The 25,860-nt window shown below is 42.8% G+C and overlaps 1 protein-coding gene across 1 annotated transcript in view; it reads left to right on the top strand.

Annotated features, from left to right (window-relative positions):
- Nucleotides 1–24,933, top strand: part of GAN (gigaxonin) — a gene marked incomplete at both ends in the record, with an annotated part of 53,755 nt that extends 28,822 nt beyond the window's left edge. The window contains 10 exons of the mRNA XM_079724020.1: nt 2,961–3,075; nt 5,362–5,712; nt 7,881–8,098; nt 8,315–8,436; nt 12,038–12,150; nt 13,119–13,268; nt 14,192–14,328; nt 14,587–14,715; nt 24,555–24,664; nt 24,752–24,933. Coding sequence (XP_079580146.1) covers nt 2,961–3,075; nt 5,362–5,712; nt 7,881–8,098; nt 8,315–8,436; nt 12,038–12,150; nt 13,119–13,268; nt 14,192–14,328; nt 14,587–14,715; nt 24,555–24,664; nt 24,752–24,933 — 1,627 coding nt within the window. The remainder of the gene's footprint in view (nt 1–2,960; nt 3,076–5,361; nt 5,713–7,880; nt 8,099–8,314; nt 8,437–12,037; nt 12,151–13,118; nt 13,269–14,191; nt 14,329–14,586; nt 14,716–24,554; nt 24,665–24,751) is intronic.
- Between the last annotated feature and the right edge of the window lie 927 nt (nt 24,934–25,860).

Here is a 25,860-nt window from a genome sequence, read left to right as displayed (position 1 = left end):
AATACAAATAGTCATGACATCCTGAGTGAAACATTCCTGGAGGACGTGTCTGCATACGATAGATTTCAGAGCCAAATATTAATGATTTAGGTGTTATTCTTACTACTTACGTTATTTTTCTCTCTTGACTGAAGATTTTTTCTTCACTTTTAGTAAAAGTGTCAGTCATATAGGTACACCTAGGGTGCAGCAAGCAGAAAAGAAATGCCTTTTGAGTAAAATTATTAGTTCTATAGAAACTGTAGAGGTAGGAATAGCAGATACGGAATATAGGGGGGAAACAAAGTTGTCTAAAACATATGTTATATATTCCATCAGTTTTGCCCTCCTAAGGCCTGCCAAGGCATCCTGCTGTACCAGAATGAACCAGCTTTCCTTCTGCTGGCGCAGAGCTCTTACCCTAGGGTCATCCTTCACCATTCCTTTCCCTACTTTTCTGTGTTGGATCATGTCTTTTTTTAGTCCAGAATCTTCCTCTTTGTTTGTTGGGGCAGTTTTTCCAACAGCATTCTGAGAAGGGCTGCATGGAAGATCAATTGTTTTGAGAGTTTGTATAGCTGAAAATGTCTATTCTGTCCTGATATTTGATGAGTAGTTTGGCTGGCTATAAAAATCTAGGTTGAAAATAATTTTCCTTCAGAATTTTGAAGTCATTTCCACACTGCTATTAAAGTTCCATTTGGAAGTACGAAGCCGTTCTGATACCCATTCCTTTCTGTGTAACCTGTTTTTCTTTCTGGAAGCTTATACGAATTTTTCTGTTTCCAGTATTCTGAAGTGTTATGATGACATGCCTCGGAAAGGCGTATTTTTATCCCTTGTTATGAGCATTTACTTGATAATATTCTCTCTTTTTTGTTTTTTTGCATGGACATTCCTGTTTTTCAGATTTTCAACCTTCCGGATTGATCTTCCAGTTTTCTTACCTTGTGTCTCCTATTTTCTACCTTTGTCTTTTTTGCTTTCTATTTTCTACCTTTGTCTTTTTTGCTTTCTTGGGAGACTTGAGGTCTACAACTTCTACGACTTGAAGTCTACAAGTCTGTGACTTCTACAACTTTTAATTTTGACATTACATTAAAAAAATTTTTTGTGTGTGTTCTTTAAAATGTTGTTGTTGTTCTCTGAATGTTCCCTTTTAGAGCATCCTATTTTTGTTTCATGAGCACAACATCCTCTCTTTTCTCTCTGGGCATGTTAATGAGAGGTTTTCTTTTTTCCTTGACTTTTCATCTTGCGTGATCTGTACTTTCTCCAAGTTGACTTTTTTTCTGCTGGTTTTGGTTTCTGTCTTTCTTCTTTGTTAGGCATCTGTTGAGTTGCTCAGTTTTAAGAGTGGGGCTCTAAAGCAGAGCTTCTTAACCCATGTGCCCCCCCCAAAAAAAGATGTCACAATGTGTGAAGATAATGATGATGTCAGCCCTCCAAGTGGCAGGGCAGCATCTGGGGAGGCTGAATCCCCCTGGCCCTGCCCACGGCCTCATCTGTTTACCCCAGGGTCATATTACATTTTCTGCATGTGGTGGAAGTGAAGAAGTTTCAGAAGTGCTCCCCACAGTGTGTGGGAAGCTCAGATCCCATAGGTTGGCTTAGTGACAGTGGGTTTCATTGTTGCACGGTCCACCTGGGTCATTTTCTTGAGGCAGATCTGTGCCCATATCTTTATATCTTTCCTTTGGGGCTGATCAAATCCTCCAGAAGAGTCATCAGGTTCTCACCTGGAGGATGTAGGTCTAGCTTTCAGTAATTTTAGGAGCAAAATTGAGAAAAAAGACTGATGATCTCAGCATTCAATATGTAAACACTCTCTTGACTCTCTCAGTTTTTGGTGCAGTGCACCTACCCTCAGATGTGCCTGCTACCCCCCTGTCCAGAGATGCCCCCTCCATCTCACACTCTTCAGAGCACGTCGCTTCTCTTCCACTGGAGCTGGGGAGCCTTACTAAACAGGGCAGAGGAGTCGTGTATCTGTGTGGAGCAAGGATCTGGGAACTCACCTATTTCCTAAGACTTTGTCAGTCTCTTCTTCTGTAATTAGCTCATCCTTCACCCCTCCTTCCACAGCTTCCTCATCCTACCAATTCCGAGCCTTCGGGGGGTACTTAGATGCAACTTAGGTTGTGTCTGAGCTTCCCTCGCTGCTAAATTAGGAATATCTTTTACATCTTGAGTAAAGTACCTGTTCTTAAACAAGGCACAGAAAGTGTTGACTGTGAAAAATTATTCTTCACATTGTTCATCACCTTAAAAAAAAGTGTCAAGTCTGCCAAAGGTTTGATATCAAGAAGATAATAAAAAACGCCTACACCTCAATATGAGGAGGGTGATTAACTCAATTAAAAGTGAGACTTGAGGGACTTCCCTGATGGTGCAGTGGTTAAGAATATGCCTGCCAATGCAGAGGACACGGGTTCGAGCTCTGGTCCGGGAAGATCCCACGTACGGCGGAGCTACTAAGCCTGTGCGCCACAACTACTGAGCCTGCGCTCTAGAGCCCGTGAGCCACAACTACTGAGCCCTCGTGCTACAACTACTGAAACCCATGCATGTAGAGCCTGTGCTCCGCAACAAGAGAAGCCACCACGATGAGAAGCCCGCACACTGCAACGAAGAGTAGCCCCTGCTCGCTGCAACTAGAGAACGCCCGCGTGCAGCAAGACCCAACGCAGCCATAAATAAATAAATGAATGAATGAATGAATAAAAAAGAGAGAGACTTGAACTGAACATGTGTTTCTGTTTTGTTTGTTTTTTTTAAGAGGTAGCACTCTGAATCCTGGAACAAATGCTTTGTAGTTAAAAGTCATAAAAAATATGTTGCTCTAAAGTTAACAAACGAAATGTTTTAGATGTGATTCATATATGGATACGTATCATATACTTATAGAGTATTTAGTGCGTAAATATTTCTAGCTATTTCTGTTCTTTCATAGAAATTTTACATTTTTTTCCCTTTCTTAGGACAAAGTTAAACTATAATCCTCCAAAAGATGATGGATCAACCTATAAGATTGAACTTGAAGGGATATCGGTAATGGTTATGAGAGAGATCCTGGATTACATCTTCAGTGGGCAGGTATGATGAGACACACAGGAAGGAGGACTGAGGAGAGGCTCCTCAAGCTCAGGGTGAGGGTCTCCTTCATCCACTCTGTGCCCGAGCAGCACTGTCATCTCCATCTTCTGTCACTGTGTGCTTGACTCGAGTCTCCTGCTGGACATGGCGCCCAAGGGTGTTCTTCCGGGGCTCTGCCCTTGAAAGAAAAGCAGACTAAGTAAGATCTTACCCAAATCCCAGGTTTTGTTTCTACCGTCCCGAGCTCCACCTTCCAGTCTGAGACATGAGGAACATGGGATGCTCCCTTCACTGCTGCCTTTTTGTTTTTTAAATCTTAATTCCAGTCTTGCTTTGTACCCACACTATCGGGGAACTCGTTCTATCTCCACAGCATGGACGTGGGAGCCTCCTTGGGCGGTGGGGATTATTTTGTAGAAATAAAGACTTCTAGATTCACACCAGTGACAGGCACCTGCATTGTACTCATGATGCCTCCGTCCTGTTGCCTCAAGAGGACCAACATCCCTGTTCCCCCGCATTCTTTCTTTCTGATTTCCCTTTAGTCTCTGTACCCATTTATATTTCTGGGGATTTCATGAAAGCCAAGGAAGAAAGTGATCAGTGGCTAGTGGTCCTTTCCCTTTCTTTGCCCTCCTCCACCCCACTACTCCCCTGTTTATAATAGGATAATCTTGGGTGTGAATTAGGAAGAAGTTCATGGGCCTCACATCTCATTACACAGGAGTACGTTTTATCTTTACTCCTTTTGAGGGCTCATGTCCTGCTCTCTCCTTTATTCCTTCTTCCTCATTTCTTCTTTCACTTTTCCTTTTGTAAAGGCTCTGTCTCCTACATAAGTATTCTGAGTGTACTGCTCACTTTCTGTGAATATGTGCATTCTGTCCAGAGTCAAACTCTGTGCTCGTCGTCCTCTTTGAAGTTGTTTTATTGCATTTCATGATGTTACCGCTTTCTATTTTCTCTAAACACTAGGTGGTGGGTGTGTGGAAATAAGGTTATGTGTATGATTCTTAAAAATAAATGAATTTAGGGGCTTCCCTGGTGGCGCAGTGGTGGAGAGTCCGCCTGCCGATGCAGGGGACACGGGTTTGTGCCCCGGTCCGGGAAGATCCCACATGCCACGGAGCGGCTGGGCCCGTGAGCCATGGCCACTGAGGCTGCGCGTCCGGAGCCTGTGCTCCGCGACGGGAGAGGCCACAACAGTGAGAGGCCTGCGTATCGCCAAAAAAAAAGAAAAAAAAAAAGTTAAACCAATTTGGGGACAGCCCTTAAAATACTGGCAATGCTCTTTAGCATCACAAAACCAGGCTTAGGTCCAAACTCTTATCTAACTTGTAAAATCAGTTCAGTGGCAGTTATAACAAGTTAGAGGAGTGTATTCACGCTCAGGCTTGCGTTGGAAACTTGAAACCTTATTTATCTGTGGTACAGAACGTGCAAATTGTGGTAAAATGTTTCTTGCTACACTTCACTGTGAAGTCTCTCCTTAACGCTTCCTAATGGAGGATAAGTACCCATTCTTTCGGAGGGTCTGGACCGTTCGTGATTGTGACAGTATTTTAGGGGCCTGTTTCTTGATGTTGCCTTACTGTTGCATAGAAAAACTGTGAAGTGGGTGGAGGAAGAAGCATCAATCAAGAAATTGAAGAAAATTAAGGAAAAGTAAATGTTCACAATGTTTTAAAAAAAAATCTTCTTAGGGATTTATTCCAGAAAGTAGCTTTGAGACCAATTTGTATCTTTTGCACCAAGTGCAATGTTTTGTGTTCAGAATGCGGCCCCTCGGGCAGTGTGGCTCTCCCTGTCTTCAAGGGGCCGTGTGGTACCTTCCACGTACCATTTGGCAAAGAAGTGAACTTAGTATATTTGGAGGCAGGATTTTCATTAGTTCAGGTGCTAACATTTAAAGAAATCACCTTCAGTTTACCATAGAATGCAGAACTTGCCATTTCCTAAGCATTTCAGTCATTTAAAGCTTTTCTCTAAGTATAGAAGCGAGCCCCATGGACAGTTCACCTTGGCAGGGATATTGGTGGTTCATCTTGGTAAAGGAAGGGAAGAGCTGGGAAAAGTTAATCAGCCACATGCTGCCTGTGTTGTCTGCAGGTGCCTTGGTGCCCTCCGACTATTCTTGAAAACAAAGCTGAACCATATGAAATTGCCAGTTTTCAATCATCTTTGACCTCTATAAATGGACCTTTCATATGGTCCAGCCTGATAGATTAGTGGTTGGGTTCTAAATATATACATTCAAATATAAACTATCTATGATCATTCTTACAGATCCGGCTGAATGAAGATACTATCCAAGATGTTGTGCAGGCAGCAGACCTGCTCCTGCTGACGGACCTTAAAACTCTCTGCTGTGAGTTCTTAGAAGGCTGCATTGCCGCCGAGAACTGCATCGGAATCCGAGACTTTGCGCTCCACTACTGCCTGCACCACGTGCATTACCTGGCCACGGAATACCTGGAGACTCACTTCCGAGATGTCAGCAGCACAGAGGAATTCCTAGAACTGAGTCCTCAAAAGCTTAAAGAAGTGATTTCTCTTGAGAAGTTAAACGTTGGCAATGAACGATATGTATTTGAAGCAGTCATCCGATGGATAGCACATGATACAGAAATAAGAAAGGTACCCGTACTTTATAGCATGCTCTGACTTTGCCTTTTCACTTACTTATTCATTTGTTTGTTTATTTTTAATCCAAATTCTAGATGTTTTATTTTTCTCCTCCAACTTGAAAAACTGACAAGGTTGTGATCTAAACCATAACCTGGAAAACATCTTCCTATAGCCTCACTAAAGCAGTTTGTTGTTCAGACCAGTCTACCAAAGTCCATGTAACTCATCATATAGCAATGAAAATAGTAATACTTACAAGTCACATGATATCCTTTGAATGTTGTTATTAAGGGAAAAGGGATTTCAAGCTAAGCTGGAGAGTATAGAAATGCACCCTACACTCCTCATCCTGGCTTTCAGCATCCTTCCCTCTACGATGGCGGGCTAACCCCTTCAGGGACTCTGATGCAGGAAGTGGGGTGAGAGAAGGGCACATGGAATTCTGGCAGAGGGCTGAATTCTGGCGCTGGGCTCTCCCTGGAGTGACTGACACCACTGGAGGAGAAAGTGGGAGAGCATTCCGGAGCTTTCATGGCAATGAGGTTCCAAATAGGAAGGTTCTAGGAGTGACAGCCTAGGAAGGAAGGGTCTTGGAGAATATCAGGCTTGAGATCCCCATTGTTAATACATTGGGGGAGGGAGCTTTAACCTTTAAATCACAAGGCTTTAAGTCTAATATTTATATACTAGAGGCTAGCTCCAATTACTATATCAAAATAAAGAAATATATTAGGTTTCAGAGTGGCTTTCAGAATGCATAATTGCATTGTTAATTGTTCTTAGTAACTCTTGGCTTACATTTTAATGATTATCTTGTAATTTTTAAATTCTGCAGGCCCATGAGCATGTCCACTTAGAAACCACATTCGTAGCTTCAGCTCCTTAGTACAATTAGTGTTCTGTTTTCCCCATTGGTGGGGTAGATTGGGAAAGGGGATAGAGGAGTTTCCAGCTTGCTGCCACCGCTGAAGTATCTTCTCTCTGACCCTCTTCTTGCCTTAAAGTGATGAGGGCATATAAGATGGAGCGGCTGCTGGGAAACAAGAGGCAGTTCCTCATCCTGTGGTTAATCTGAGCTTGATGCTGTAAGGACTGTTGGCTTTTATTACTCAGGGTATAAAAGAGTGTACCTTAAAATGACAGTTTCAAAGCCCAGAAAAACTAGTCACCTTATGTATGTAGAGTGCTATAGTCAGTTGGTTCAAATCTGATGATTGAGCATGAAAAGTATATCATTCAGGGACTTCCCTGGTGGTCCAGTGGTAAAGAATCTGCCTTCCAGTGCAGGGGACGCGGGTTCGACCCCTGGTCGGAGAACTAAGATCCCACATGCCGCGGGGCACCTGAGCCGCACACCACAACTACTGAGCTCGCGTGCCTCAATGAGAGAGCCCGCGTGCCACAAGCTACAGAGAGGAAACCCTCACGCCACAAGTGGAGAGAAGCCCACATGCCGCAACTAGAGAGAAACCCTAGCAGACTGCACACCGTGGTGAAAAGATCCCTCATGCCTCAACAAAGAGCCCATGTGCCTCAAATAAGACCCGACGCAGCCAAAAAAAAAATAAATAAATAAGGAAAATAAATAAGTAAAATGCATGAATATTTTTTAAAAGAAGTATATCATTCACATTATGCATGTTAGATAATTTTTAACAGTAATTACTGAAGAAATAATTATATAATACTCAGGATTTTCTTTTTTGAAATTTGGCTTTTTCAGATTTTTCTTGTAATGTTAATGTTGATACATGTTCATTATCTAGTTGACCATATCGTATCAAGCTATTCCTGTATATAATGTTTCTATAAATGTGATGTAACTCACAGCACATCCAAGCGTGTGAAATAAGGCAAATCATAGTAGGGTTCTTCTAAGTTTTCCTGTTGCTGTGGGAACCCTGTAGGGCATTAAAGAAAGCTGCTTAAAACTTCGCAGTGATACATCAAATATAAATCTGAAGTGATGGTTTTTTTAAGTTAAACTTTTATTTATCAAGGCCAAGGGAAGTAGAAAGGAAAGGGGCCGTAAGCACATTCAAGCAGTACTGACCCTTACCACTTGCCTGTTGATAATCTGACTGTCAATAATTTTAGTCTTCCAGGAGTGGGAAAACATATACTCTAAATGTACAACGTATTCTCCATTTTTCCTCCCCGTGCTTTCTGCCCTCCAGGTCCACATGAAGGACGTCATGTCAGCGCTGTGGGTTTCAGGGTTGGACTCGAGCTATTTACGGGAGCAGATGCTGAATGAGCCGTTAGTCCGAGAGATTGTCAAAGAGTGCAGCAACATCCCTCTCAGCCAGCCGCAGCAGGGGGAGGCCATGCTCGCCAGCTTCAAGCCCCGGGGCTACTCGGAGTGCATCGTGACCGTTGGCGGAGAGGAAAGAGTGTAAGCGTGGCTGTGAGCGGTTTGACGGGTGGTGTAAGGGAAGAGAGATTTCCACGTAAACAGAAAGTTATAACACTTTTCAGTATCTGAAGCCTAATAGCAATAGATTTTTTTAAATGTTTGAAACATTCTTTAGCGTAGTAAAACTAGTCATAGTTATTATAAGCAGAAGTACATAAAACATATTAACTACTAATCAGTTATCTCTCTCCTTAGTTCACGGAAGCCAACAGCAGCGATGCGATGTATGTGCCCCCTTTATGACCCTAATCGGCAGCTGTGGATTGAACTGGCCCCTTTAAGCATGCCGAGAATCAACCACGGAGTCCTCTCAGCAGGTACCATGCTGTCATCAAGTTTACCTAAACACAAGATCAAGTAATGTCATTTCAGAGTTGTGCAAAATGACTCAAAACCTTTTAAAGAAATAATTTTATTATCCCTCAGTGGTGACATTTTCAGGGTGGCTCTAGCTTCCAAGACTATGGTAAGAAGAGTGTTTTCTGTCAGTCCTTATCATTCCTAAATCTTAAATACGTAGCTGTTTTTAAGACGTCACTTGAGGAGCATTTTATTGGATGACTTAACTGATAGAAGAGCAGAACTCAGTGACTCTTACCACCCGTTAGCTGGATGATCACACCTGAGGCGCAGGACTTCTTTGAGCCCTGATAGCCTCCCATCTTGGAAAGTTGTGCAGTGTAGAATCGCAACATGTAACTATATTCAAAATAAGAGTGTCACATAAAAGCAGGCATTTCATATGAAACTTGAGAAAATACTGCTTAAATTAGTTCTGGCTTAAAGTTGTTTTATGACAGGAAGTATGTTTTAGTTGACGTTTACAAGTTTGGAACGTTTCAAACCTTTCTCTCCAGGAGGTGATGGGGAAGGCTGTCCTTGCTGCCTTTCTCTTCACCTTGGATTTGCCTTGTTGGCTTCATCCTGCAAGTGCCATTTCACTTCATTCTAATTATTGTTAGCAGTTCTTCTTTTATAGTCTCTGCTTGCCCACAAACATTACCTTAAAATTTTTAAGCTATGCCACACTGTACCATATTTTAGATATGCCTAAGGCTATGGAATAGAAATGGAATCATAGGTTCCACAATTATTGAAGTTTTTGTCAATGATAATCAGCTGGATGGAGTGGTGTAGGCAACAGAATGTGGGTCTGATTTTTCTGTTCCTTCTTCAAATTAGCTTCCTTAAGTTGTCCTCCCATAATGTGTATACATGTGCATAATTTTCACACATGCACACCTACCACAAAGGTTCCTATATCACTGATTTTCAGATTTCCTAGAGAGGTTGTTGTTTCAGAAACTTGAAACAATGAGGAGAGGAATTGTGCCCAGTCGTATTCATTGAAGTTGTGAAATGACTGAGTAGTTCCTATTTGTCCAGCTCATTCTGTGTTTCTTCTTTTCTTGCCTTTTTTCAAAAAATTGATTGACTTTTGTCATTCGGTTTTTTCCCTCTCTACCAGGTTAGAAGTTATATTCTATGCCTATATTCCTTTGAAGGTCACTTTATGTTTGTTTTGTTTTGTTTTTTTAATATTTACTTATTTATTTATTTGGTTGCGTTGGGTCTTAGTTGTGGCAGGTAGGTTTCTTGGTTGCTGCTCACAGGCTCCTTAGTTGCAGCTCGCCAGCTCCTTAGTTGTGGCACACATGTGAGATCTAGTTCCCTGAGCAGGGATCGAACCTGGGCCTCCTGCATTGGGAGTGCGGAGTCTTAACCACTGCTCCACCAGGAAAGTCCCCTGAAGGTCACTTTTGAATCCACAGCCTGTACTGTTAACAAAGTCTAGTAGTATAAATAGTACATTTATACTCTTATTTTTCACATTCCATAGTCTTACAGTATTAAAACACATGGTTATTTATAAGTAAATATTTACATATATATGTTTATCTGTTTTATACACGTATCTGTAGATAGTGTTCATTTAGATTTATCCACATATTTACCACTTTCTTTGTTTTTCCCTCTTACTCCTCAAACTTTCCGTTTAGGATCATTTTCCTTCTCTCTGAAGTTCATCCTTTTGAATTTCCTTTAATGTGGGTCTAGTGGTAGCAAACTCTTAGATTTGTTTGTCTAAAGATGTCATTATTTTGCCTTCATTCTTAAAGGATATTTTTGCTGGGTATAGAATTTTAGGTTGGCATCTATTAATGAAGATGTTTTTCCACTGACTTTTGTCATTCCTTGTTGTTAAGTCAATTGTCAGATCTAAAGCTCTGCCTTTTCTCTGGGCTGTATTTAAGATTTTCTTTTTGTCTTGGTTTTTCTGCCATTTCACTGTAGTGTGCTGAGGCAACATTTTATTTGAAATTTTGCCATATTTGGAGACTGTTGGGCATCTTGACTCTGTAGCTTGGCCTTTCATCAAATCTGTGAACTTCTTGTTTGTTATGTCTTCATATGTCATCCTTGCTCCTTCTCCTCTGTCTCTCTGCTTTTGGAAGTCAGATCAAACATGGCTAGACCTTTCTACTCCAGCCCCTGCCTTCTACCTTCTTTTTGTTTTCTTTTTCATCTTTTTGCTTCTCCATGTTCCCTTCTCTGTGATTTCTTTTGATTTATCTTGCACTTAATGAATTCTCTCTTTAACTGTGATGAATCTGCCATTCAATGCATCCATTGAATTTTTTATTTAATCTATTTTTATCTTTTTTCCCCTAGAAATTCTCTGTAAGTTTTTTTCAAATCTACTATGTCACTTCTCTTGTCTCTTCTTCTAGAGTTACCTTCACATTTGTCTTTTTTAAAACATAGTGAGCTTTGTTGTTTTATCGTCTTTCTGATTACTGCAATATTTGAAATTTGGAATCTTTGCAAGACTACTCCCTATTCTCTGCTTCCACTGGTTCTTCTTAATAGAGTCTGGTTTCTTTGTATACCTGAGTATCTTTGGCTGAGTGCCAAAGATTGTTTTATTAAAAATTATTTGTAGGGGGCTTCCCTGGTGGTGCAGTGGTTGAGATTCCACCTGCCGATGCAGGGGACGCGGGATCGTGCCCTGGTCCGGGAAGATCCCACATGCCGCAGAGCGGCTAGGCCCGTGAGCCATGGCCACTGAGCCTGTGCTCCACAACGGGAGAGGCCACAACAGTGAGAGGCCTGCATACCGCAAAAAAAAAAAAAAAATTATTTGTAGGGATAATGTGATGTTTTAAAATCTTAGAATGTTAGAATCTAAAACTTAGATAAACATACTTTCTTCCATAGAACTTTTGTGTTTTTTTCTGCCAGTTCCCTGAAAACACTACTAATTTGTAATTACTGTAAATCGAATTCAAATTTTGAGATTTCCTAGATAAGCAAGGAGATTTAAATCTGGCTTCTAATTGTGGTTGGCCTTCATCCTGATGGTTAGAACTTCAGCGAGGCTTTCCTGCCAGAAGCCATGCTGTCTGTGGGCCTGGGATTTAGATTTCTATCTTCTTCATCCCCTCAAAGCCATTAAGAGAAAGGTTGCATTTTTCCCAGATTGTTAACCACCCTCAGAGCAAAATGGTTTCCATGCATGGTAACCTCTCTAGGGCCCACATTTCCCTTCAGTTTTACCATAGTGTCTTGTTGACTTCTTCTCCTTTAAGAAGACTATTTTAAATAGAGGCTGGGGAACAGAACAGCTGAACTGAGATAACTCAGAGTCACTTGCTGACCGGATGGGTGGTGTCAGTCTTCCTTTTAAGGTGCAGGGTAGTGGGAATCCACTCAGAGATCCCGAGGCAAGTGAAATGGTCAGAGTGACTCACAGATTTGGCTCTATCACCCAGGCTTGGTAAGATCTCGAATCTGTTGTTGTCAGAGAAGGTATCTCCACATCCTATCTGTGCCCTTACGGCATTTGCATTTGACTAGAGATAGGTGTTGATAACTTACATTTCAACTTTCTTGCGTGTCTTCTTTGATTTTTTGCAGAAGGATTTTTGTTTGTATATGGGGGCCAAGACGAAAATAAGCAGACCCTGAGCTCAGGAGAAAAGTATGACCCAGATGCAAACACATGGACCGCACTGCCACCAATGACCGAGGTAAGATACTGCTTTTGTAATTTGTCTGATGTTTCTTTTTTCCCTTTAGCACTTTAGTTTGCTTTGCATTTGCGTATAAGGAAGGCGGTAGCAGCCTCGCCAAGCCCCCCTGCCTGGTGTGCTCGTGCCCCCCTCCCAACTCTGCTCCCTGTGCCTTCCCTCGCTCCCCCGGCTCAAGCCTCCTAGGAGTGCACTTGCTTTGGGACCTTTGCCAGGTACCCGCGTGGCTCGCTGCTTGCTTCCTTCAGTGTTTGTCCATGTGGCTCCTTCTCAGTGAGGCCTCCCCTGGCCTCTCAGCTCTCCTGCCCCCTCCCCTGCTTGCTTTCTCTTCATACCACATAGAACCTCCTCACGTACTAGATCTTTCTCAATGGTTCGCACAGACTTTTTGATGACGGCAGTGCATTTTGTTTGTGTGGTCAGCGCTCTCCCTGCAGTGCTGGAGTGGGGCTGGGCACCCAGGAAGTGCTGTGAGTGGATGAGTGTGAAACACATCAGGTTCTGTTGCTCCAGGCAGCCTTAGCCCGGGCCTCTCCCCCTCCCACCCCCACCTCTCCAGCCACAGGCAGTGCTGTTGATGTGGATCTTACTTGACTTCACACATCAGCTGGGAGCCACTTGCTGCCCACTGCTGTACAAAGATCATTTCACAGAGCCACATAGCAATAGTTCTCTTTCTTGTCGTGAGCTGTTGTGACTAAAAAGTAAGAATTCTGCCAGTGAATTCACCACGTGTGTAGTTCCCTTGTTCCGGGAAATTCCTGGACTTGGGTTCTCTGTCTATTGTGATAGAAGAGTGAGCTGCTAGGGAAATCAGAAATATTTGAGAGAGATGGTTTTGAGCCTGGTATTTCTTTGCTGGAATGCTGGAATATAATGATATCTGTAATTTTTATTAAATGTATGAATATCAGCTTTCAATCTGATAGTTGGCCTTTTGTCTACAAAGATCTTTGATGTCTTTTCAGGCAAGACATAACTTTGGAATTGTGGAGATAGATGGGATGCTGTACGTTTTAGGAGGAGAAGATGGTGAAAAAGAGCTAATTTCCATGGAATGTTATGATATTTATTCTAAAACCTGGACAAAGCAACCCGATTTAACCATGGTTAGAAAGGTGAGAACTATATCTTGTGATAACTAATTCACAAATTGGATTTTAAAGTTATGTTTCTTCATTTCCTACATATGCCTTTTAACACAATCGATAGTATTAAAAGAATTAACATTATAGAATTATGTCTTTGTTGGTAGCTTGCCTTCACTATTACCAGCCACACACCAAGCTAGGAAACGGTGTGTAAGAGAGTTTACCTTGGCAGTGGGCTCTGGGCAGCGCTGCTGTGTCCAAGGCCCACGCCTGATAAATGCTTTGTGATTGCATTAACCTAGGAAGGAAGCAGGTCTCCCAAACCTGTTTTCTTAATCATTGTGCAGGACTGGGGAGAAACATGAATCCATAGGTAGAGAACTGCCATTGCTTACTGAGTAGAATGAAAACAGATGGCTCATGTTAGCTGTTTACAGCTTAGTCTGTATTTCTTTTCCCTGGTAGAGGCTGGAATTTCATCATCAGGCCAAAGCCTTGTCTAGCGCCCTAGGTATTTTACACCTTGGGTACTGGGATTTACTCATAATATGACCTCTCACTGTCTGTGCCCTTTCAACTGACTTAACTTGGGGCAGGAATTGAATGACGTCTTGCTCCAAGGAGTCCACATCTTGGACTCTTCAAATAGTGGTGAGAACAGAAAGCCTGGAAAGCCTCTTTAAAAGTTAGGATTATTTACTTTTCTCACTTAGTGGAATAGTATTAGATGGAGTTAATCCTTTTCTGAGGATTAACAGTGTGTGTATTACCTTGCTCTTCTCATTTTTAAAAGCCTCTGTTGTAATATTGGAAGGCACCATACATAGTCTTACTATTAGAAGACAGATCCTTTTCCAGATATTTGCCAGTGCTCTCTAGCCAAGCTGGTACTTACTCGCCTAACTTTAATAATAAATGTTGCCTCCCCCACTGTTGCTTTCTCCTTTCAGATTGGCTGCTATGCAGCTATGAAAAAGAAAATCTATGCCATGGGTGGAGGATCATATGGAAAACTCTTCGAGTCTGTGGAATGTTATGACACACGGACCCAGCAGTGGACCGCTATCTGTCCACTGAAAGAGAGAAGGTGAGAGAACTTGGATAAGGACTGTGCAGAGCCCCCTTCACCTGGCTTTTGTTTTTCCCTTCTTTCCAGCTAATCTTTTATTTGACTTGGCATTTGGTTGATATAACATTAAATTAATAAACCATTTCCTGAAAAAGGAAGACCCATGTATTTGTGAAACGTTGAATGGCGCAGAGCTAAAACAAGCATAAGAGGAATTACGGAATCGGGTCATGAGTTGTAAATCTAATACCTAGTATGCCCTATGTGGCCTTTCAGGTTTGGAGCTGTAGCCTGTGGAGTCGCCATGGAACTGTATGTATTTGGGGGAGTCAGAAGTCGCGACGACATCCAGGGGGGCGAGATGGTAACCTGCAAGTCGGAATTCTACCACGATGAGTTTAAAAGGTATTTATGAATGGTTTCATGTGGCTTCTGCAACTTTTTCTTTATGCTTTCAAAGGCATGTTTTAGCTTTGTTTAGTTTTGTTTTCAAATTATTTCATTGAATTTATCTATTTATGTCTAATCCATAGTAGATATTTATTCAGTGACTTCAGAAATCTTGGTAACTCATAGGAAAGCCATAGAAAAATGTTTCTAAAATGTAGATCAGACCTTGACACTTTTGATAGCTTTTAGGAGAAAGTTTAAACTCCTTAACTTAGCAGATATGGCCTTTTGTGATTTGGCCTATGTCTACTGTTTCTGCTACTGTTCAACCCAGATGCGTCACTTGAGTCCCACTGAGTGACTTATTGCTCCAAAATATGGTATGATTGTCTCAGCTCTGTGCTTTTTTTTTTTTTAACATCTTTATTGGAGTATAATTGCCTTACAATGGTGTGTTAGTTTCTGCTTTATAACAAAGTGAATCAGTTGTACATATACATATGTTCCCATATCTCTTCCCTCTTGCGTCTCCCTCCCTCCCACCCTCCCTATCCCACCCCTCTAGGTGGTCACAAAGCAGCGAGCTGATCTCCCTGTTGCTATGCGGCTACTTCCCACTAGCTATCTGTTTTACGTTTGGTAGTGTATATATGTCCATGCCACTCTCTCGCTTTGCCTACAGTCTATCATACAGAGTGAAGTAAGTCAGAAAGAGAAAAACAAATACCGTATGCTAACGCATATATATGGAATCTAAGAAAAAAAAAAAGGTCATGAAGAACCTAGGGACAAGACAGGAATAAAGACACAGACCTACTAGAGAATGGACTTGAGGATATGGGGAGGGGGAAGGGTAAGCTGTGACAAAGCTCTGTGCTTTTGTACTATTCCTTTTGCCTAATATTTCCCTTCCCATGTTTATCCAGTTAATTTGACCTCTTCCAAAACTCTGCTTAATCATCACTGCCCAGAGAAAGCCTTCTCACACCTCGCAGTCTGAGTCAGGCTCCTCAGTCTGGGATCCTATACATCTCTCTCTTGGATGTGATAGAGGTAACAGAAGCTCCTTCAGGACAAGTTCCAGCTCAGCTTTGGGTCCTAGCTTCTGGCATCATACCTGGCCAGTGTCAGACTCTCAGCAAATGTGGTGTCAGAGATTCTCAAAACCTCTGACAGGCTGCCGTATGTCTTGTAAAGTAGGCAGCATCCTTCCAACCCCCTCACTTCCCTCCTCTGACACGTTATATTGTTGTAACCACCAGACAGTATTGTTATTGCAGTAATATGTTCAAATCCTACAGGGAAACTGCCGTGCTGAAGTTAATCTTGTGATAGCATTTCAACTGTGTTACCAGAAGGGGGTGCCAGAATATAGTGTTCAAGTTCATATTATTTTAGATAAGGGCAAACAATGAGCAGCTGCCAAGATTTTAGAAAATATGTATAAATGTTACCTAACTATTAGTGTATTTTTAAATTTAGGATATTTGCATAGCCTTTCCCCCCCACCTTTTCCTTCAATTGCAGGGGGCAAACAGTCTTAGGAAAATTTACTAGACAAAGTGGGAGAGCTGTTTGAGCATGCTTGCTCTGGTAGCGGTGGGGGGCAGAATTTCAAGGACTTTCCTACACTTCTCTTCCATCATATGTTACTGTGAGGGCTGACTGTTCAAGGTATGCAGTAGTATATTAATTTCTTGCCCAAATGAATCCCAAAACAGTGTGCCCAACCTCATTAACAAGCAGTGGTCAGTACGTTTGGTTTCTGATAAAATATTGTTATCCGCCTTTGTCATAATGACTGAATTACTGGTTGGACAATGTGAGCTAGAGAGCTATAAACTCGCTGAAGTAATCAGGGTTGCTTATGGTTTTACCATTTTCTATCCCTATTTTGATTGTATAGGACTTAAATCTGGCTGTAAAGTTTTTTATCTGCCCTTGATATGCTATCAATTATTAGGACCTTTAGATTTCTATCAGGTTGTCTCATACTAAGATAGTTGATAAGCTTCAGATATAAGTATATTACTTGCTTTCAGTTCATAATTGTTAAACATGAGTATTGCTTCTTCCTTGCTATTTAAAAGCACTTCCAAATAAAATTTGTATTATCTTTAGTTTGCTTATATTCAAGCTTTCCAGTGTTGATTCACAAACAGAATGAAGAAAGCTTAACTTCTGTTGATACGTAGGATTCTTGTTTAGATAACACTAAACATGCATATAACACTCAGTGCCATGTATTAACTCATTTAATCTTCAAAACAACCCTCTGAGATATAGTTACTCTTTTTATTCTTATCTTGCTTACGAGGAAACCAAAACACAGAGAGGTTAAGCAATGTGCCCCAAAACACACAGGTAGCAGGTGGCAGAGCTGGAATTTGAACTCGGGCGTTCTGGCCCCAGAGTCCACATTTTCAGCCACCACACAATATTGCCTTAAAAATATAGGCTTTCCCATAAATATCTATAGACGGAAAAAAAATCTATAAGTAGTTTATTTCTTTAAAGATCAGATGTTTCCAAGTGTGTGATATTTGCATACTCTGGAAACTGTTGCCAGATGAACAACCTGCATTAGACTAGAGACCATTTACTGTTTTTAAGTAATCTCTTGTCTTTCCTGTCTTTGTTCCCTATTTTTAGGTTAAAACTTTCCTGGAAAAATGCCATATCTTACTACTTTCTGTGTTTTTGACTAAAAACAAAACTGTTCGAAGGAAAGCAAAAAAAAATTGCCATTATTTATACCAAGTCATGGCAACAACTTCATATATCCAGAAAGACAGTATATCTATTTCTGTTCCTTGCATCCCTGTTCTTTTTTTTTTTTTTTTTTTCGGTATGCGGGCCTCTCACTGTTGTGGCCTCTCCCGTTGCGGAGCACAGGCTCCGGACGCGCAGGCTCAGCGGCCATGGCTCACGGGCCCAGCCGCTCTGCAGCATATGGGATCCTCCCGGACCGGGGCACGAACCCGTATCCCCTGCATCGGCAGGCGGACTCTCAACCACTGCGCCACCAGGGAGGCCCCATCCCTGTTCCTTTACTCGTACTACCATCCTCCCAGTGGTCCATATTCAAAATAAGGTCATCTTTGATTCTCTCTTACGCTTCACATCTCATGAGTTGCCAAGTTTTTTCTTTTTTCTTTTTAAACTCTGTAGTATTTTTCACACATCCCCCCCTTTATTTTTCTGCCCGACTCCAGTGAGCTCACTCTTTTATATGTGCAAAGTCTTCTAACCAGTCTCTCTAATACATTTCACCTACTTGTGCTTTTGAAAGATTAATCTGACTTTGGTCATTTCATTGTGATGGAAATTCTTCCTGTTTCCCCATTGCTTACCAAGTAAAGATAATAGTATTTAGCCTCCTACTCGGGGCCCTCCATGATCTGAGGTTGAGAAAAATGTTCAGCCTTTTTCACTTTCTTCTTTTCACATGTTCTGTACTCCAGCTCACTTCTTATAGCCATCCTGTGTTTTATTGTCTCTGTGCATTTGCTCAGCCGAGATGCCCTCCCCCTTTCATTTTTATATTATAGGTAAATCATGTTAACTATTCTTTGAAGCCTACATCTGTCAGTTTCATCTTTTGATGCCTGAATGTATACTTGGATAGACATCTTTGACCACTGGCTGAACCCCCTGTGGTTCTCTGACTTGTGGGTAACGGACCATTATGGTAGCAAGGGTTAAGTGGAAGTCACTGGAACTTTCCTTCCCTGCCAAGATAAAAAACCAGAAGCAGTACTGCATCCTGAGGAATGTGCAGACATTAGTGCCACCGTCAAAGACTTGAAAATGCAGGCATCGTGCTACGTATCATATCCCCACTTAATTCACTTAGAAAAAGTAGAAAAGTCAAGTGGATTTTGGAAAATAACCGTGAACTTTCATAAACTTAAGCAGGTAATTAAGCTGATCACAGACTCGGTCCCACGGGTGGGATCTTTATGCAGCACAGTCCCTGGCCTTGGTTGCTGCTGTTGCCTTAGCTGATGCCTTCTCTTCACACCAGTCTGCAGCGACCACCAGCAGCTGTTTCTTGTACCTGGCAGGACCAGCGGTACCCCTGTACGGTGTTGCCTCAGGACTGTGTCAGTTTTGCCATGTGCAGTATATTATTAGTCCCCAGAGATTTTGATCACCTTGGTGTGCCGTACTGTATTGGTCTGCCCCATTGACCATGTTATGCTGGGTGGATCTGAGGCTTAGGAAGTAGCACATACTACAGATGCCTTTGTAAGACATGTGAGCAAGAGGATGGGAGATGAACGCTGCTCCTAACCAAATCTGCTTCAGTCATGGTCCAGCCAGGAGACAGAAACCACCTCGTAATCTGCAGGGGAGATTTAATGTACATAATTATTAACTAGTAAGTGTAGTTAGCTGCTAACAGGTGAGAGAATGCAGAAACAGCCGATGAAGGAAGCGCGACTACAGCCTTTAGGGCTGAGGGAGAGTGCCCCAGGAAGGAGCAAACTGGGAAGAGCCCTCCCTGCCCCACAAGGCTGGATTCATCTCCGTGGAGGAGGGTGTGCAGTGGTCCCGGACGTGGCAGAGCCCTGGGGTGCCGGGGCCAGAGCTGCTGCGTGGAAGCTGCCTGCTGGCTGGCAAAGGACCTCCCTGAGGGAGAGCCACTCTGGTCCCCCGGCACACAGGAGGCAGCAGAGCAGATGGAGGAAGGAAAAGGCCACCGACACCAGGGAAGAAGCCCATTCCTCTCCCCAGCCTTGCAGTCCCGCCAGCGCTCTCTGCACTGCGCTTACCTTCTCAAAGAACCAGCTATGCATCCATGTTAATTTTCTCCACTGTGTGTTTTCTGTTTCATTGGTTTCTCCCCTTGTCTATGTTATTTCCTTCCTTTTACTTATTTTGGGTTTATTTTGTTCTTCCTTTTCTAGCTTCTTCAGGTAGCATATTAGATTTTTTAAATTTCTCTATTGCGGTCTCCTATCTTTTTATCTTAAGCGTGTTTTCCTTTCCCTCACTGAGCATCGTTATGGTAGCTGCGTTCAGTTCAGGTCCCTACCTGGCAGATAATCCCAGCATCTGAGTCATCTCAGAGTTGGCGTCTGTTGATTGTTTATTTCCTTGCAAAGGGGTTTTCATGTTTCTGGCTCTTTTGTTGAGTAATTCTGGATTGTGTCCGGGGCGTTGCGAACATGACATTGTTGAGGCCCCGAGGTCTCTTACTGTTGCTTCAGAGACTTGCTCCAGGCATTTAGCAGACAGTGGACTTGGTTAGACTTATGCAGCCTCAGGTGCAAGCATTCGTGGATCCAGTGTCAGTCAGACGTGACTCAGGTGGATGCCCGTCAGTTTAGGGGCTCTTCCGTACCTCCCATCTTTCTGAGACCCCCGCACACTTCAGTGATCCTTGTTGCCCCAAGATGCTCTCCCCTGATTCCGGTGGCCAGAAAGACGGCAGGGTTTTCTCTAGGGCTTTTGTTCCCCAGAGCTGCTAGCCCCAGGCTGCCTTCAGACGGAGCTACCAAGGAACTGGAAACTCATTCCATGTGGGTGCTTGTTCCGCTTTCAACTTCTTTCCCAAATCTGCCTGCTTCTGCTCAGTCTTCAGAGCCCTCAGGCAGTCTGTCTTTTGTATTTTGTCTAGAGTTTGTAGCTGCCTCTTGTGGGAGGCTCAGCCGAGCCCTCACTGAAGCTCCTTCTCCCCTCCCTCTCTCCTTCCCACCTTCTCTCCTTGCCTGTCTTACCCCTCCTACCCTGCTCTCTCTGAAGCTTGCCCCATTTTAAAGTTTCCTTTGAGGGAGGGGGGATTCTTAATTCTGAGTTACCAGAGGACACATCATTGTAGCCTCCAAGTCCTGAGGAGCCCACGTTTGAGAATAGTGCAATAAAGGCATAGTATTGCCTCGTCCATTACAAAAATGACTGCTACTTCACAATGCCTGCTATGTACTAGACACTGTGCAAAGTACTTTACATTGGCTGTTCCATTTCATCCTCACAGCAGACACCTGAGCTTAGCGACGGTGTCCCCACCTTACAAATGATGAAAGAGAGACTGGGTTAGCTCAGTCGTCCAAGGTCAACGAGGTGATAAATGGTAGAGAAAGAAATGCAGAACTACATGCCATTTATACCATTTTTTAAAGCAGCAGCTAAATATATGATCCAATTAAATTCTCATATTTTATGTACTTTGAAGCCTCCGCATTATATAAAATAGATCACATAGGATTATTTTTCTGAAACCCAGGAACTCTGAATCACTGATCTGCTTTGGACCAAATTTGTAGACAGTCTACATAGACCAATTTCTTCAGCTTTGTTGTATTATTCCAGGGAGGAATCATGTTGAATTCTCAACTCTACAAAATTACTGAGAAATGCCCTTGTATTCTGATGTGTTCTTTCAGTAGATAATCTAGTCGCGTATGTCTTAATTCAGAAGAAGTGCCAGCTACCTTGTGGGCGTGCCTGTGGCCCTGTTGATGGACTTGCTGGAAGGGTTGTATGCCTCTCCAACAGGGTCATCCTGGGAGTGGCTCAGCTGCAGACAGGACAGGGGGATACTCATCAGCTTTGTTTGATTCAGGACCTGGGAAGAATTTAAATGTCGAGGTTTAGTTATTTATATTTATTTAGCCTTGAAGACATAAAATATGAACAAACCACTTATTGTATTTGACATTTTTCAAACTTTTTCTTTCAAAGGCCTGTTCGGGTCCCCATTTTCACTTTGCATTGAGAGCTCTTAGATGTTTCCCTTTTCCTGTTTATTAGAGGCATCTCGGAGGCAGGGGCCAAACTGAACTCCCGGTCCCAGCAAACTGCTTGATTCCAGTCAACTTTTAGGTGTTCGAGGAATCGGATGTTAGGTAAAGGTACTCAGGGATATGGCAGCTTTACAGCAGCTTTGCTTCTGAGTTGTTCCATGATCTTGGACAAATCATTCTGCTTCTGGGTTTCTTGGGATTAAAAATATGGAATCTACTACTTTATATAACAGTCTGGGAAGAGTGCTCATTGAAATAAAAGTGCTGTTATTGGTGAAATAATTTTACATTTGTATTTAACATCAAGATGCTGTAGACCTTAGCCAGTGGCTTCTTGGATGCTTGATGGCATAGAGTTAGACACACGGGAACAGTGCCAGGGCATCTTCGTGCTCTGATGGTGAGTGGAGGCCCAGACACTGGTAGTTCTGAAGGGTTTAGATACATTTCCAAGATCTGACTGAGGTCTTCTCTGACCTGGCTATGCCTTTAGCTATTAAAGGGAAATTGTTTGGTCAGATTACCTTAAGTAAACATTATTACATAGCAGAGTCATTTGTTTTTGTTTTTGTTTTAAAGCAAAAATACCCTTTTATTTTGGAATAATTTTAGACTTGTAGAAAAGTGGCAAAAATAGTCAAGAGTTCCCAAAAGCTTCTCCCAGCTTCACCCAGCTTCTCCTCATGTTACATACCATAGTACAGATATCAAAACCAGGATACTCACATAGGTACAGTATTATTAAGTAAACTACAGACTTTATTCAGATTTCACCAGCTTGCCCACTAATATCTTTTTCTCTCTGCTCCGGGATCCTATCCAGGACCCGACATGGCTTTCGGTTGTTGAGTTTCTTCGGTCTCCTTTAATCTGTGACGGTTCCTCAGTCTTTCCTCGTCCTTCATGACCTTGACACCCTTGAAGGTTATTGGTCAGTTTTTTTACTAGGATGTCTCTTCACGTGGGTTTGTCTCATGACGTCTCGCGATGAGGCTGAGGTTGCGCGTTTGGGCCAGGAATCCCACAGAAGTGCTGCTGGGCCCTTCTCTGCCCGGCGTCAGGGGGAGCGTGATGTCAATAATGTCTCGTTACTGGTGATGCTAACCTTGACGACTTGGTTAAGGTGGCATCTTTTGGGTTTCCCCGTTGTAAAGTCACTATTTCTCCCTTTGTAATTAATGAGTATCTTGGAAGAGAGAATTTGAGAATATGGGAATACACTGTTTCTCCTTAAACTTTCACCTCTACTTCAGCATCACTGGTGGACTGGCCTTGCAGTAGTTACCACTGTGCTGTTTGCCTGATGGTGGTTCTTCTGCTTCCCTCGTTCCTTCTACCTTTGTCAGCTGGAATTCTGTAAAGAAGACCTGCCCCTTCTCCCTAATTTTTTCTTTAATGTATTCAGTCATTTGTGTTTCTCAGTATGGACTTGTGGATATTTATTCTATGAGTTATCTGTCCAGGACTCTCATTATTCATTGTGTTGCTCCAACTGTTCCCACCGTGGCCATTGGGAGCTACTGCATATCAGCTCCGGTGTCCTTCTGACACAACTCATCCTGTTTTAAGCTCTTCCTATGTGGCAGCACAAGATGATCCAGGCTCATCTTGTATTTTCGGCCTCTTCTGTGGAGTCAGCCACTTCTTCATGGAGCCCTGGCTCCTTTTAGTGGCTATTAAATTGATTTTCAACAGAAGTACCAAGCAATTTAGTGGGGAAAGAAATGTCTTTTCAGCAAGTGATGCTGGAACAACTAGGTATCCGTATGGGGGAGAAAAAGGACTTGACTCTTATACCTCATACCATACACAAAAGTTAACTTGAAATGTATCTTAAGACCTAAGTGTAGGGCTTCCCTGGTGGTGCAGTGGTTGAGAGTCCGCCTGCCGATGCAAGGGACACAGGTTCGTGCCCCGGTCCGGGAAGATCCCACATGCCGCGGAGCAGCTGGGCCCGTGACCAGTGGCCACTGAGCCTGCGCGTCCGGAGCCTGTGCTCCACAACGGGAGAGGCCGCAACAGTGAGAGGCCCGCGTACCGCAAAAAAAAAAAAAAAAAAAAAAAGACCTAAGTGTAAAAACTGAAACAATAACATTTCCAGAAATTTTAATTTAAAAAACCTTTGCAACCTTGGAGTAGGCAAAGATTTCCTAGGAGGACATAGAAAACATGAACTATAAAAAGAAAAAGATGATAAACTGGAATTCATCAAAATTAAAAACCTCTGTTCTCAAAAGTCCCCATTAAGATAATGAAAAGACAGTCTGCATGCTGGGAAAAAGACTTGTGATACACGTATCCAACAAAGGACTTGTATCCATAAAATAAAAAGAATCTTAAAATTTAATAAGAAGACAGAAAAGCCAGTTTGAAAAATGAGCAGATCTTTGAGCAGAAATTTCACAAAAGTAGATACATAAAGTGTTCAGTAAGCACATGCAGAGATGCTTAGCACCATTGGTCTTCAGGGGAAAGCACACCTCTCACTCATATGGCTAAAACGAAAAAGACCGATGGTACCCGAGCTGTCAGTAATGCCGAGCAGTTGGAGTTTTCACATGTTGCTCATTGGAATGCAAAATGGCACAACACCTTGGAAAACAGTGTGGTGTTTTCTTATCAAAGGAAATATACCTTTAACCATATAATCAAGCAATTCCATAACGTAAGCCCACAAAAGAGCTTTGCCCTCTCAATTCCAAAATAGCTTCACTCACAATAGCCAGACACTGGAGGCTGCCCAAACGAACCTGAACAGGTGAATGGGTAACAAATTCTGCTGTACCATGTAATGGAATCCTGCTTAAGATAACAAGCAATGAGATAATGATGAAGCCACAGCAGGGAGCAATCTCCTTCACACTGTGCTGAGTGAAGGAAGCGGACTGAATAGTGCACTCTATGATTCATTATATGCGACGTTCTGGAACAGACACAACTAAGTGTTCAGTGACTGGAAGGAAGTGAGTGTTTCCCCAGAAGAGGGGTGTCGGTGTCGTGCCTTGTACTGTAGGTGGCTCACTGAGTTTTGTCATCTCAGGCTGCTGAGATGTCGTGGACACCCTTTGACCTCCTTCATTCTGTCCCTCTGTTTGTCCTCAGGTGGATCTATCTTAATGACCAGAATTTATGCATCCCTGCCAGTTCCTCTTTTGTGTACGGAGCTGTCCCCATAGGAGCCAGTATCTATGTCATCGGAGATCTTGATACAGGTCAGAATGTTACAGTGATCTTGTCGGAACCGTTTCCCGGTGATTCCGAGGCACGGTGTGTCACCTCTGCTTATTCTCACGGCGCAGGTACCAATTACGACTACGTGCGCGAGTTCAAAAGGAGCACGGGAACCTGGCACCACACCAAGCCCCTCCTCCCCTCTGACCTCCGCCGAACCGGGTGTGCAGCCTTACGTATTGCGAATTGCAAGCTTTTCCGCCTGCAGCTTCAGCAGGGCTTGTTCCGCATCCGCGTTCACTCACCTTGACGGGGCTGCGGCGCGGAAGCGGAGCTCCTGACCAAGCGCGCCGGGACGCGGCGCTCTGCGAGGGGACAGAGATGGCAGGCGACCCTTGCTCTGCGCCGGCCTCTGTGCGGTAACGCGAGTGGTTTTCTAACGCTTAGAAGCCTGGGCTTCCAGCTCTTGTTCGGGAGAACACGTAACTGCTGAAAAAAAACGAGGAGGAGTCAGTTCCTCCAGGAGATGTGTCCCTAGACCAACCGGGCTAGTCAGCGTCAGAGGAAAAGGGAATTGGGAATCCGTGTCATGTAAAATCAGGAAGTTACAGCACCAAGGTGCATGTTCCCCGTGGGGAGCTCACGTCTGGCTGACCGCTGTGTTCGAGTATCTGGCTTTGGTTAACAAACGAGCAAACATGCATATATCAACATATCCAAACATAGCAGGATTGCTTTTCCACTGCACTTGGAAGGAGATATTATGCCTAACTCTGCCCAGCAATTTAAGATTTGTGCCTAAAATGTTAGATTGGACTCAGTGCCAGTTAGTCTCCACTTACTACTAGTTCTCTGTCCTAAGAATCTTTTTTAAACCAAATTATGATGAATTGAAACTAAGATAAAATTTCTCTTTTATGACATTCTATCTTAGTAATCCAAAAGAGTCAATAAATTAAGGAGTCAGGTGGCAGCCCTCCCGTGAATTTAAAGGAAGTTGCTGACTTCTGTGTAAATTCAGATGAAGATGTGTCATGCCGTCATTTCTGGGGTTGTGAAGGATCTCATGCAGTGCCAGTCTTCCTTTCCAACTAACCAGAACTGTTTTATAAATATGAGGATGTTGGTGAGTAGGAGATTTTGTAAAAGAAGGACCTGAGCCGGACAAATAATAAAGGTCTGCTATGACCAAAAAAAAAAAAAGTCCAGAGGAAATATATAGGGATCAAAAACTTTT

This window comes from Hyperoodon ampullatus (genome assembly GCF_949752795.1).
Source record: "Hyperoodon ampullatus genome assembly, chromosome: 18".
NCBI classification, from domain to species: Eukaryota; Metazoa; Chordata; class Mammalia; order Artiodactyla; family Ziphiidae; genus Hyperoodon; species Hyperoodon ampullatus.
The sequence above is the reverse complement of the archived record's forward strand: the minus strand, read 5'-3'. Positions and strand labels throughout refer to the sequence as shown.